Raw genomic sequence first — 14,786 nt, forward strand, 5'->3', positions numbered from 1 at the left:
AACCTGATGGTTATATAGGGAAAAACATGTACTACCCTCACCAGGGAATCATGATACTTTATGAAGATCCAAGGAAAGTATGGGCAACCTAGTGGGCTGAATACATAAGGAGAAGAAAATATGCATCATCTAGACAGGACTGTATACAACTAGCTAAAGCAAAAATTTCAAATTCCTTACGAAGAAATTTTACCCCAAAACAGTACTTTGGGCCAAGATGGAAGATCACATTGTGTCTTTTGTTAAGTCACAAAAATAGGAATCAAGGAATTGGATTATCAGACCTCTTCCTGAGGAGCCTGCTTTCCTGGTAAGGACAGGTCCTATATCCAAGGCTTTCTAGAATATGGGTTGTTTTGCATGGTGTTATAATTAGGTTACCAGGCTTGATTTAAAAAATTCTAATGCTTGTAATTATGGTTCATCAGATAATGAGAATTAGTAAGTACTTTAAACACAACCAGTATGTGTTTGTGTGTATTTATGTCTTGCACATGAAAAGGAATTATCCACATCATATATTTCTGTACGATGCAGTGAGCCAGTAGTATTATAGTACTGTAGAGTAGTGGTTCCCAATGTGTAGTAGACTGTGGATTCCTGGCAGGGGTTATGTTGTATCTCCAAGCCCATTTAAAAAGGGTCTGCAACGGGACGCCTGGGTGGCTCTGTCGGTTAAGCGTCTGCCTTCAGCCCAGGTCATGATTCCAGGGTCCTAGGAACGAGTCCCACACCGGGCTCCTTGCTCAGCAGGGAGCCTGCTTCTCCCTCTGCCTGCCACTCCCCCTGCTGATGCTCTCTCTCTGATAAATAAATAAAATCTTAAAAAAAAAAAAGGGCCTGCAATGTCAAAATCATGACATCTTCTAGCAGCAAAAATTACATAGGAAGCCAACCGCAATCATTTTGTCTAACATTCTGTACTTTTTATTCTCTAAACACACAACCTCCCAGGATCACTCTACTGTTCGTAAACTCTTCACCTTCTCATCTCTGACATATAATCCCATCATCCCCAAACCACAGTAATCCTTAGTATTTTCTCACTTCCTACCTTCTGCCTTTTTTTCTTCAAACCTAATTGTTAGGCTTCCTGAAAAGGGTTAAGTTCCTTTCCCAGATATTACTGTACTTCTTCCATTCCTATGCAATTCTATCTATAAGAATTCCCTACATAATTTTTCTTTTTATTTGTTCCCATCTGAGAGAATAAGAATATTCCAAGGCTTTGAAAGAGGTGCTTCTTTCACAAATACTGTTCCCCTTTTGCCTACTCTCCCAAAAAGGTCCTGTGCCTAATCCTCCTTGCCATTGGCCTTGCACATTTACTGCATACAGATGTAAGTAACACCTCTTGCATACTATAATGATCTCAGGAAAGGGCTTAGGGAGAAATAGAAAGAGTAGGGTTCTTCTGGTTGTGGTGTTATCAAAGATAACACTACAAGTTCTCAACACAAGAAAAAAAAATTATTAACTGTGTGGCGATGTTACCTAAACTTATTGTGGTAACCATTTTGCAATATATACATATAGCAAATCATTATGTTGTATGCCTAAAGCTAACACAACGTTAGATGTCAATTATATCTTAAAAAAAAAAAAGTAACACTACAAAAATACCTGCTGGTCAGTATCAGAAACAATAAGAATGCTTCTATAATTTGAGAAAATCTTCACTCTCTAAATCTGATTCTTGTTAAGTCACCTGAATGTCAATGATAGACTTAGATACCATACAGTAACGTAAGAAAATGACAAAACCCTTTGCTAGAGTCAAGTAAATCCACACTCGTAATATCTCTTTCCTTTGGAGCTATTTAGAGCTGCCACTTTTTTTTTTTTTTTTTTTTTTTTGCTTCTGTGGATTTTCTTCTCACTTTCTTGATGGTGTCCTTTATTTGTTATTTATTAATTTATTTTTGCAGGCTTTTTTTTTTACGTTTAGTTAGCCAACATATAGTACATCATTAGTGACATCAAAAACTAATGATGAGCTGCCACTTTTCAACTGATTCTTGGTTTTCCAATTATTAATACTTAACTTTTGGAGGGACATTTCTAGCATCTTTTTGGTGTAGTCAATTACAAAGCTTAACCCCGCAGATCTACCTATCCATGTTAATACAGAACTGAAGGTATGCTCATTTCTAACAGAGGCATGCAGGTAAGTTCTTTAATAAGCCTACAACATGCAAAATTCACAAGCATTTAAGCACAGCAGTAAAATCTTGAAAAGACTTAGAGCAATTTATAAATTCCAAACTAAGTAAAGTAGCAACTGATACTGTTTAAAAAATTAGAATGTTGTTTTTTTTAAATGCCTTTCTTAGAATGCTTGTTCAACTAGATATGTTATGAAGAAAAGCATTCCATGGTCAAAGTTTTGGAAGTGCTACACACTATATCTTAAACTTTGTTTGGCCATGGAAACCTTTGTGTATAACATCTTTCAAGAGAATAATTTGTGAAGGTTTTACAGATCAGTAAAATTTCTTTCAAATGATATTCTTCATATTATATTAGCTTAAATAGTGCTAAATCAACATTTATGCCTAGAATTATACCATATATAAATAAAAAACCATTTGTTACAGGAAAGGCATAACTGGATGAGACTATGAGCATATCATATTCTGAAATCCTAGTCTGGGAGTATCCCACTCAAAAGATTATGCTCCATAAACCTAATGACCTTCTTTCTGCATGGTGGCAGAACAGGTATTTTCAAAATCATTTCAAAATGAATTGATCAGGATTCAACCTATTTCAGTGATTTATGAGTCAAGACCCTCCTGATATACGACTGCCAGTCTTGCCTATCTCAAATCTGTTCTCCAGAATGCTACCAGTTATCTTCCAAAAGACACACTGATGGTGACACTCCCCTACTTAAAATACCTTTCCACAGTTCCTAAATTTTCTTTCAAAGCAGCAAATTCAAAATTCTTAATGTTGCACATCGGTTCCCATCTACTTTTCCAAATTATTCTGCTACTTTCACACTACCTGTTCCAGTTCTAGCTATACAAGGTAATTATTATTCACAGATTGTTATTTCATGCTTCCTTCCCTCTGGAATTCTCTTTCCCCTCTTTCTTTTCTCCATTTTTTAGATTACTACTCATCTTTCAACACCCAACTCAAATGACTTTCCACATTGGCAATAATACAACATACTTTTCATAAATGCATTTCACTCTACATTTCAGAAAAGTCACTACTGTATTTAATTATGGAAGAGTAATATATTTCATCTATGAATACATGAACACTACTGACTTTGATTAGTCCATTTGTAGTGGATATGCTAAAAACTCACTGTTATCTCTCATAGATTTAATTCTTAGATTCAATTCCATAGATGCTTACTAATACTAAATATGTGCTAGACACAGTCTTGTTCTTAAGACTGAGCACACAGCCTTTACTATAGGCAAATGCAAAAGCAATAGTATGTTAAGTGGGATTTTTCCTCCCATTCCAAAACTGTGGCTAAGGCCAAAAGCTGAGGATAATTAAGTACCCCTTCTCTTAGCTTAAGAAGCCAACTGTGGTTGGTACCAACCTATTCTCTCAGGGTTTAGTGAGAAGCACTAGTTTACTGAACCAGCTCCTATCGTACCAATGATCATAACACTTTCCCCTCAATGTGAATCTAAAAAGGATAAAAAGAAAGAGGAGGTTATTGGACTTTAAGGGGAACACAGAGTTTATGAAAATAGGATAGTCCCTTCTTCTTTGGAGAAAAAAGTTGTCATACTTGAATCCAGAGGGTAAGAATCAAATTTCGAGGTTATCTAAAAGAAACACCCGTATTTGGTTACTGTATAGGCAAATGACTTACTGATTTGCCCCTCTGTTATATACATAATGGAAAAGAGAAATAGGGAGAAAATATGGTGGGGAAGTGTCAGGTAGAGAGATAGGCAAGACTATGGCCTGATTCCTGGGGCCTGGTTCCAGAAGTATGAAAAATGTAACCTTTCCCCTAAAATTGGCACTGGGAGGTAGATTTTTTTTTTAAGATTTTATTTATTTATTTGAGAGAGAGAATGAGAGAGAGAGAGCATGAGAGGGAGGAGAGTCAGAGAGAGAAGCAGACTCCCCACCAAGCAGGGAGCCCAATGCGGAACTCGATCTCGGGACTCCAGGATCACGGCCTGAGCCGAAGGCAGTCGCTTAACCAACTGAGCCACCCAGGTGCCCCGGGAGGTAAATTTGATTGTAAAGTCTTGAGGCAAAAAAAGACATACATATCAGAGTCCCATGGTGTGAATGCCATTAACAGGTTTAGTCCGAAGATGTAATCAAATCTTCCAAGGGATTGCCAATGCCTATAAAAATGCGACAGGACTGACCTCACTTTTAGCAGGGTAAATGGAAGCTACCACTCACCTACATTTAGGCTAGTGACAATGAGCTATAACAGCAGTGTTGAACAACCAAGAAAGAGGACTGCCACCTCAACAGTGGGATAGCATGTAGAATTCTGCCTCCACTATCACTCTTCCTAGTTTCAACACCAGGAAGAAAAACAACAAGAAAAAGGGAGGGCAGACATGTGTGACAAAAAGAAACTACTCACCCACCCCTAAAGTTTTCAGCCCCAGATTAAGGTCTATTCTGTCCTAGGAAAAAGTGATAAGAGTATTGAATCAATTCTGTGACTCAAGTTATAATACAAAGAGAACTAATTCTTAAACACTGGCATGAAACTAGAGTGTTTAAACATTGCAGAATAGTGACAAGATGCTGCGAAGGCAATTGACATCCAATTGGAAAGGGGAGTCAGACATGGTAGAGTTGGCAGGCAGTTACTAGGTAAAAAGCAAAACTGATCTGTGTTTATATTGGGATCCTCAATGAACTGGTTACCCACAGATGGATAGCTTCTGAAATTAAGTTTCCATATATACTGGTATTCTTAGCTTTCCATCTCTCCATTCCTTTTTTTATATAATAAATGAAATCCTGGTACGAGCTCTATTATACTATGATATTTAAGTCTAGAACCAGTCTATCCATTTTCTCACTACGATTTGCTGTTCTTTCTGAAAAATGGTAAGCAGATAAGAGCTGTACACTTCTATGTTTGGGAAGTCACCATCCAAGTCACAGATATGAATGGACAAATAAGCATTACTAATGATGGAGGATGCTAAACATAGTAACAGGTATTTCAAGTAATAAAGTGAAGGAGACTGATTAAGAACAAAGTTCTTGAAGCAGAAATTAATTTGATACCTCAATGCTTTCAATGTTCACCTTTTAATGATCCAACCAAAGAAGAAATCCACTAAGTGACTTATCTGACAAAGAGCAAAAACTAGTATATTGTAAATGGACACTGTTCAATTGCATGATACAGAAGAAGACAAGTGAAGATTCTACAGAAAGAGAGTAAGAGAAAAAACAAGTGAAGGCTGGTCAGGAAGTGGGACCTGAACTGGGGCTGTACATGGAGGGTGGACAGGCATGGATGATAGACAGAGCAGAACAACTCCTAGATGGATGAGAGACAATCATGTAAAGTGGTTGTGACACATTGCAATATTAATACATACCGAGACTGAATTGCGGGTAATGCTCATAAATCTAACTGCAATTAGTACAGGTTTCTGGATTAGGAAGGACATGAAAAGGAAAGCAGAAGGTTAGAATGTACATGTCATTGCCCCATTAAAAGAGAAGGTTTAATCTTTCAGTGGACTGAATATATCCATCTTCTGCAGCATCAGTTTAAAAAAAAATTAAAAAAAAAAAGCACAGCGTTGTCTAGCTACTTTGAAAAGTAGCTTTAGAGTAAAAGGTCTCTTCCCTTTCTTCTTCTAAATTGGGCCTCTAAGAACTGAGCTCCTGAAAATTCAGACTACCAGAAAGGGTTTCACTTTTAAATGGGGTTGTTGTTTTCATTTTCTAGGGAAAAGATTTTCAAATAGTGTCCTACAATTAATACCTTTACTGCCTGAAAAAGTCTATGTTTATGCTTGTTTTTAGAGAAGACCCTTCACTAATTTAATCAACTGACATATTTGTTAGGATTTATTCTGTGCCAGGCAGTTTAAGTATTAAACAAAGAAACAGAGTTATTTTAATCTAAGTATAAATCATGAAGATATGGATGAAGTATTGCTGGGTCCTTGGAAAAGCATGCACATGATGACAGGGAAGCCTGCTTTTCTTTAGAGCTTTCCTGGGGATCTGACTGGGTCTCATTACTACAGTTTTGTTTTACAGTTGAGGGGAGGGGTAGCAAATGATTAAACTTTAATGCAGCAGTTTTCCAGTTATCCATACCCTACTGATTGTTGGTCAGTAAGAACTGATTGTCACTGGTTACAAAGGAAGATATTAAACAGAAAAGTGGGCAAATGGAGAAAATAAATGATCATTTTTGCAAGGCTTTTCCCAAAACCTAACAATAAACCCTTAAAAATCTTTATTTGATAATAGTAGACTCATAGATGGAATTCCATTTCCTTATGAATCACATTCTTGAATATGATTAAGTTCTCTACATCGCAGAAGTACTGCCAGGAACATCAAAGGTGACATGGCTGGGGGTGGGAACAGATGGCAGAAGAAGTAAAGAAAAAGTTAGGATAGGTTAAATTTTCATACAAAGGACAGAAAAAGAAAACAGGACAGATTAATAAACCACCAACTTATCCAAATACTTGATTTAAAAAATTCTACACATTTAACTGCATATATTCTGTACATATAACTAGAGAGGGCTAAAAGATCAAACATGAGGCATCCATAGTACCCCGAGATAAAAGTGGTTTCTTTTTACTTGTTCCATGTAAAAAAGATTTGAAGAATAATCTCTGTTTAAACCATAAATGCACACTTAAAACATCAGGAAGGCTCCCATTTTCCCCTGGACTCCACATCTGACTTCTTACCATTGATCTACGAATCAGTGACAGCCTGGTCTTTGCCTTGTTCTCAGCAAATTCCAGGCTACTGATGTCTTTGAGACGAGCCTTGTATTTATTCATCTGTTCTACAACAATCAGCTCCACACAGCTGAAATAGGAGGAAAAAGAGAAAACCGTTAAGAGCTGAAGTAAGTCAAATAAAGTGTAGCCCTCCCACACTGCTTTTCAGCTAAATGTGGCAGACGTTTGGAGGATGAAAGAAAAATCAACATTCCTTATTTTATGAGCTCTAAGACAAGATTTATATGATGGCGGTTCACAACTTTGGCTGCACTTCAGCATCCATCTGAGAGGCAATTATAAGTTGCAACGCCAGGGCCACACCCCAGACTAATTAAATTAGACTCTCTAGGGATAGGACACAAACACCAGGATTTTTTTAAAGCTCCTTTTGGAGCCAAGGTTAAGAATCATTAATCTAGAAGGAAAGCAGAGGGTCATAAAAAAAGGCTAAAGTGAAATACAGAAATACTGAAGTACTATGGCCAAAAGGATTCACAGCCAGTTAGACTAGATTACAGGGAGACAAAGTGTATGTAATTTGGTAAAATGGAATTTTAAATATTTTTAGAGAATATAAACATTCCTAAAGAAAAGCTAAATTTAAAATGACCCTTCAAAACAAATGATGTCCAGTTGAAGAGAATCTCTTAAATTTTTCATATTCAGCATAAGAAAACCCAACAGGGTATAGTAATCTTCTTAAAAACATCTGAATTTATGAAATCATTCACTATGTTTGATATCGAGATAAAGTGGCTACACTGACTCAGAAGTCCCTGGGGTCTTGTGGAGGTGATGGTAACTGGCCTTACGTGGTAGTCTTACTGATGTCCTGCACGCTTTGTAGTGGGTCAATGGTGTCAGGGCATCGAAGAATGCAGGGGGCAAATACAATCGCCAAAGCATTAGCAGACATTCGATTAGTTTCTTCCTGTAGAGCAATCCTAAGGAATTAAAAAAAAAAAACAAAAAAACAGGCGAAGTGGGGATTAAAAGGGAAAATAGTAAGGACGTAGACAAAGGACATGAGAGAAAGAATACGTATGACATCAGCCGCAGAGTACTAGAAGGATATTCGTATCAGGTGAAAGGAGACACTTGTAGACTTTTCCCAAAGCTGTTCCTTTGCCTCTGGAAAATGCACTTCCACTCTGTTCCTTACTTGAAGCAATACAGGCCAGCAGATAGCTTATCAAGGGAAATTTCTGACCCACTGCCATACACCTGATGAACATGTCTGAAGAATGCAGAGTAGAGACTTAAAGGCATTCTCAGACAGTCATATCAGAAACCCATCTAACATTTATGTAATATTTACCAGAGATTAATCTAATCAAAATAAAGATGGCTTTCTTCCCAACCACTGCAGATATTTATACTCAGTCAGTCAATTCTTGAGCCCCACCTAAACCCACCTTCTATGAATTAGGTTATGTCAAGACATATACCTCCTTTCTACTTTATAGTTCAGGAATGAGAACAGGCTAGGCTACATAGTGCCACCATGAGGCTGAAGTTGTTACATGGTTCAAATAGGGCAGAGAAGTCCCTACTCTGCAGCCCAACTTAGCTGAGGATTTCTGCTCCAAGGAATTGTAAGCACCTGTTTGAGGCATTAGCTTTACAAACAGGAAAAAAAAGGTCAGTTTTCCAAATGAAGGAGTTCTTCACTTATCAAAAAGCATCCAAGAAAAACTATTATACATTCCCTTGTTTCTTGAAATTACCTGACTAGATGAAAAATGAGGCGTTCCAGTGTATTGAGATGAGTTCGGGAGAGCTGGTCAATCACAGAGTATACACCACGGATTGTTTCTTTCCTCTCCTGAAGGCCTAAAAAGATTAAGGATAGCCAGTAAGATTGAGTATCCCCTCTCATATGCTACATCTTCCTCCTGAACAGATAGTAGGTAGCAGGGGAACCTGGCTCTAAATTTTAAAGAGAGGCAGGTGTACCTGTGTGGCAGGAAAAGAGCAGTTCAGTTACCACTAATCTTCCTTTGCTTGAGTTCTATATTCACTAAGCAGTCCATGAGTTTTAATCTATATCCCAGTAATCCTTATTAGAGCAAAGGGAAAAGAGATGCCCTAGTTTTTTTTAGCCATTTTGTGGCAGACTGATTCCCGATTAAAATTAATTAATTGCCATATAGTTTATAAAATCAGTCTTATGGAAATCGGAGGAGTCATGCCTCAGGGCCTAAATACTTTTAGGCAGGCCTCCAGCAACATTCTACACAACTGTAGCACTGAAAAACTAAACTCCATCACCTGGGAGGTTTGGCATAAAACAGAGTTCTTGCCTAGATTCACAATTGTAAATGAATATAAGCCAGCCCTTAAATCTAGTCTTTTAATTTATTTATAATCTTAGTCTTGAAATCTCTTTGTGAGAAGCAACGAAGTGACTTACTCAGAAAACTTTCAGGATACTGACATTTTACTGACTCTCAAAAGTCAATATTTGAGTAGGTGAGAGTACACCAGCAGTTCTGTATTGACTGTCAAAAGCTTACTTTTGGATCTCTATGGACTAAACCATTAGAGGATGGCTAAATAATCTATAATGAAGACAACATTCCTTTCCCAAGTGTAGGCCTTCCCTCGAATCCAGGAAGTCTGTGCTTACCCATAGCTCGAAGAAATTCCTCATAGAGTTCAAAGGTCATGAGTGGATTGGGCAAATCACGGAGCCATTGTTTGAATACACTTGCAATAACATGTATGTTATAGTCATCCAGGTTTACACTCTCAGCATCTATTTAGAGACAAGAGTTAGATAACAAAGCCAAAATATGCAGAGTTTCAAATAATTCACTTTAGAAACTATCAGCACCAAAAGAAGCCTTCATGTTCTTAATCAAACTAATATCTTCTACGATCTAATTCCATGCTTTGGAATAGCACTTCTAACCTTGGTAAAGGAACAGCTTTTTGTTTTCCAAATCTCTTGCAGACTGACAGATATGTAAAATAAAATACCACATGCTTTCATGTTAAAGAACTGTTAAATACCACTACAGATGTTTCTAAATGCTTGCTCTCAATTTCTGTACTTACATTGTGGATTGATCTTTGAGCCACACTTTGAGTAGCAATGTTTTGGATGGCAGATGGGAAAAAGGCCCTAATTTTAAGTCATTTTTAAAGGTGAAAGGACAGTAATAAGTGAACATAGGAAATGTAATGAACATACCCTTACTCTGTTTCACTTATAAACTCCCCAAGGTTATACAAAAGAAATGACTGGGAGGATACAGGATGATTTTTCACTTGTGCTGACCCAAGATACAAGAGATCGGTTGTCAACTGCCTTTAACCTGGAGTAGAATCTCTGGTAGGCAGGTTGCCCTGCTTGAGTTTTACCAAGCATTTTCTGTTATTTCCATACTGACTAATCTCTCCCTGATTTGCTCATTAAAAAAACCCAAAACAAACAAAAAAACTATAAAGAAAAAGCATGTGGGTAGGTTCTTGGAGACACAGAGATAAGCTTCGTATCTAAGTGTGATTCAAAACAATCTATTCCAGGGCACCTGGGTGGCTCAGTCAATTAAGCCTCTGCCTTCGGCTCAGGTCATGATCCCGGAGTTCTGCTCAGCAGGGAGTTGGCTTCTCCCCTGCCCCTCCCCCTGCTCGTGCTCTCTCTCTCGCTCTCTCGCTCTCTCTCTCTCTCTCTCAAATAAAGAACTAAAATCTTTAAACAACAACAACAATCTATTCCTTCCCTATAGTGGTAAAGAACAGAAGTTGACCATGAAACCAAAGTCCAACTCCTGCATATATATTCTAGGCCTGAGGCTATAGTTCTACACAGGTACATGTTCAATCCACTAATTAAACAGTTTAAATAACTATGTCATGAATGTAAGAAGGTGAGAACATGCATCAGAAAGACACTTGAAGTCAGAGTAATGGAGACTAATAGGCAATAGTTTAGATTACGAATTCAGAACATCTGGGGTTAAATCCCCGCTTGATCACTTATTGGTGGTGAGTCTTGGGGCAAGATCCTCTGTAAGCCTCAGTTTCTTTCTCTGTAAATAGGGATAATAATCCCTAATTCATAGGACTGTTGTGAAGATGAGCATAAAAACATCAGCACACTGCTCTACATCATCATCAAGAGATCATCATTTAATTTCCTTGAACCTAAAATTTCTTCTTTGTTAATTACACATACCCCGATCTTACCAAATTGTTAAGATTTTAAATGAGAGCTGTGTCAAGGACCTAACAGGGCCTTGTACAAATGATACACTCAATATATATTTGCTGAATGGACCACACAAAAACAAAGACTTTTAGAAAGCCACAAAATGATTAACAAGCACCACAGAAAAGATGGCATTCTTCTGGCTGCAAGAAAAAGATTAACACATAACGAAAACTTTAAAAGCAGGAAATGATCTATTTACATAACACCATTTGGTCCTGATTGGGAGAGCACCATCTTACCTGTATCCAGACCCTGTCGCAGCTCCTTGATTTTATTAGTTGAACCAGACTTTCGGTAAATACCTTCTGTGTACAGTCCATGCATTTCAATGTAGTTTATGAGCTTTTCCACCACTAAAGGAACAGTTCGTTCTTCACTGGTCAAACGGGACAATTCAACCCCAAACTGTCGAGATGACAGCTCTGGATCATACTAAATGGAAGATAAATTTTTGTTTCCAAATACATTCAAACATCTTTAAATGTGTTTAACCAGTTATTTAAGAGAAACTACTTTTTATTTCCCTGAAGTTTCATGAGCACAGTTATAAGAGTTGGAGGGAAAGGGAATTATGGTTAACATTGACAATATATATCAAGTCACATGTTAGCTTCAATCCTTTCCCACTAGGAATCCCCTCAAAATATAATGGGGTAGAGAATGAAGGCAGTGGCAACAGGCTACTGTTTCCCTTCCTGTTAAAAAGCCCTTCATGTAAAGCTGGGATTTGGACAAGGGAGAAAGGGGATATCCTTTGTATGCTAAACATGTACCAAGTACTACTAGAAAGTCTGATTTGATATGAATTAGAGTTGTCAGTAATTTCTGATGCTTAAGAATGCTTCAAAGTTCACGTAAACTTTAGGGACGTTTAACTGAACAATGATATCATAGCTAAAGGCAGAGGCACACACAGATTGGCCCTTGATTCGTGTTTGAGCCCTTTCTTATTTACTTCAATAGTGTATCTGATATCATAAACTAACTATAGTTTATGCAACTGCAAAATACTTACCCTGAAGATTATTTAAAGTAATTCACAGAAAAAAATGTTTATTACCTCTGAGACTGAAAACTTTTTTGTAAATCTTTTTTGTCTCTTCCTTCTCTTGCATCATTCTCCTTTTCTAACGCAACAGGAATTCTCTCCTTCAGTCTGCATCAGTGCCAAGTTCTTGTGGTCAGTCAGCAAACCCTATTTTTTCTTTTCTATTCTATTGCCACCACCCTATTTCAAATCTTTATGACTGCCCACTTGGACTATTTCCAACAGCTTCTTGGTGAATTTCCCCACATCCATTTTCTCCCCTTTTAATATACTGCATAGTGTATATAATCTACTTTAGTATCCTAAAAAACCTTCGGTGATTAACTAGTATATATCAAAATAAGGTACATTCTTGAGTCTAACATTCAAGATATTGCTTGAATTGATCCTAATTTCCCCTTCCAGTCTTATGTTAATACATTTGTCATTTATGTGCTAGGTAACAGGAAAACAAAATCAAGTAAGAGTATCTACCCTAAGACTAGTGCTAAGACTAGTAGTGTTAAATGTGTGGCGATAAGTAAACAGTTAACAACAGATTTATTAGGTAATATGGAACCATGGAAGTAAAACAACTAGATTGGGAAGGATTGGGCTGGGTAACGACTAATCACCTTGAGAAGACCTGATGCTTAACCTAACTGCTGGAAAGCAAATAGTACTTAAGAAGAAAAGGGAAGAACCTTTTAGGCACAGAAAACACAGAACAAAGTTGGGCAAAACAAACTAAAAGTAATCTGATATGGCTGAACTAAAAATGAGAAAACACTAGGCAGAGAGATTACAAAGGGCTTCAGGTACTAAGGCACAGACTTTGGGTCTTGTCCTGACAGCTAACAAAAGGCAACAGAAAATTTTAAGTAGGGAAGACGTACGTTTTCACCTATATCTACTCTGCATTCTAGAACTTACTTCTTTTCTGTTCAAAAGATTTTATTTATTTATTTGAGAGAGAGAGCGAGAACAAGCAGGGGGAGGAGCAGAGGCAGAGGGACAATCAGACTCCATGCTGAGCAGGGAGCCCAATTCGGGGCTCGATCCCAGGACTCTGGGATCATGACCTGAGCCGAAGGCAGCCGCTTAACCGAATAAGCCACCCAGGTGCCCTCCAGCATGTAATTTTTTTTTAATTTTATTTTATTGTGTTATGTTAATCACCATACATCATTAGTTTTTGATGTAGTGTTCCATGATTCATTGTTTGGGTATAACACCCAGTGCTCCATTCAGTACGTGCCCTCTTTAATACCATCACCAGGCTAACCCATCCCCCACCCCCCTCCCCTCTAGGACCCTCAGTTTGCTTCTCAGAGTCCACAGTCTCTCATGGTTCATCTCCCTCCCCGATTCCCCCCTTCATTTCTCCCTTCCTACTATCTTTTTTTTTTTTAACACTAATGTATTATTTGCTTCAGAGGTACAGGTCTGCGATTCATCAGTCTTAACACAATTCACAGCGCTCACCATAGCACATACCCTCCCCAATGTCTATCACCCAGCCGCCCCATCCCTCCCACCCCCCCACCACTCCAGCAACCCTCAGTTTGTTTCCTGAGATTAAGAATTCCTCATATCAGTCCAGCACTTAATTCTTAAGAGAATTAACGTATGTCTACTGTGAAGCATGTTGTTATCTTAATATAAGGCAATATCTCTGAAAAGTTTCTCCAGGTCTGAGGTAGAAGAGAAAGGACACTTAATCTTAAAATATTTAGAGGATGCAAATTAAAATTTTGCCTTGTCACTATATTAGGTTATTTACATAATTTCATATTTGCAATAGAAATATCACTTTTCTACCTCACAGGGTTATTATAAGATTAAGTAACAGATGAACATACATAGCACAGTATCTGATATATGGCAAATGCTCAATAAACTGTTAAAGAAATACTGCTCGTTGCAATGATTAAAATAAACTTTAGTCCAACTCCTTGCTATTACTGTGACACAAACATGTATACATACACACATATATAATCTATTTATTTAAATGTTATGGCTATCTCCAGAGTATTAGGAATGTTAATAAAGATCTGTGAAAGCAAAAAAACCCAGAATACTTGAGGGTACTAAAAAAAATTTTTAATCATTTGATTTGAAACCAACTAATTTAAAGCGAACATGCTAAAAAATTCTACTTCTTGAAATTAAGAGAAATTAATTTCACTATTTTCAACTGAAAAAAATTTAATTGAGTCTTCTTTGTAAAAACAATATACGTGGGGCGCCTGGGTGGCTCAGTTGGTTAAGTGTCTGCCTTCGGCTCAGGTCATGTCCCAGTGTCCTGGGACCGAGCCCCCCATCGGGCTCCCTGCTCAGCAGAGAGCCTGCTTCTCCTTCTCCCTCTGCCTGCTTGCTCTCTCTGTCAAATAAATAAATAAATAATCTTTAAAAAAAAAGTTTTTATAGTTATTTTCCCTCTAAACTACTTTATATATTTTAAATAAAAATTCACTGAAGTATGACATACATACTATACAAACTATAAATGTACAGTTTGATAAGACTTTGACAAAGTTGATGCACACTTGTTATCAGGACCCAAGTCAGGAAACAGAATACAACC

At 37.5% G+C, this 14,786-nt stretch overlaps 1 protein-coding gene across 11 annotated transcripts in view; it reads right to left on the reverse strand.

Moving 5' to 3' along the window:
* MYO9A (myosin IXA) overlaps positions 1–14,786 on the reverse strand; it is a 347,057-nt gene that overhangs the window by 34,635 nt on the left and 297,636 nt on the right. For all 11 annotated transcript variants that reach the window (XM_027572325.2, XM_027572329.1, XM_027572328.1 and 8 more), the window contains 5 exons: positions 11,409–11,601; positions 9,580–9,708; positions 8,678–8,783; positions 7,763–7,894; positions 6,912–7,035 (listed from right to left, as the gene is read on the reverse strand). In XM_027572325.2, the coding sequence (XP_027428126.1) occupies positions 6,912–7,035; positions 7,763–7,894; positions 8,678–8,783; positions 9,580–9,708; positions 11,409–11,601 (684 nt within the window). The remainder of the gene's footprint in view (positions 1–6,911; positions 7,036–7,762; positions 7,895–8,677; positions 8,784–9,579; positions 9,709–11,408; positions 11,602–14,786) is intronic.

This window comes from Zalophus californianus, chromosome 6, assembly GCF_009762305.2.
Source record: "Zalophus californianus isolate mZalCal1 chromosome 6, mZalCal1.pri.v2, whole genome shotgun sequence".
Lineage (NCBI taxonomy): Eukaryota > Metazoa > Chordata > Mammalia > Carnivora > Otariidae > Zalophus > Zalophus californianus.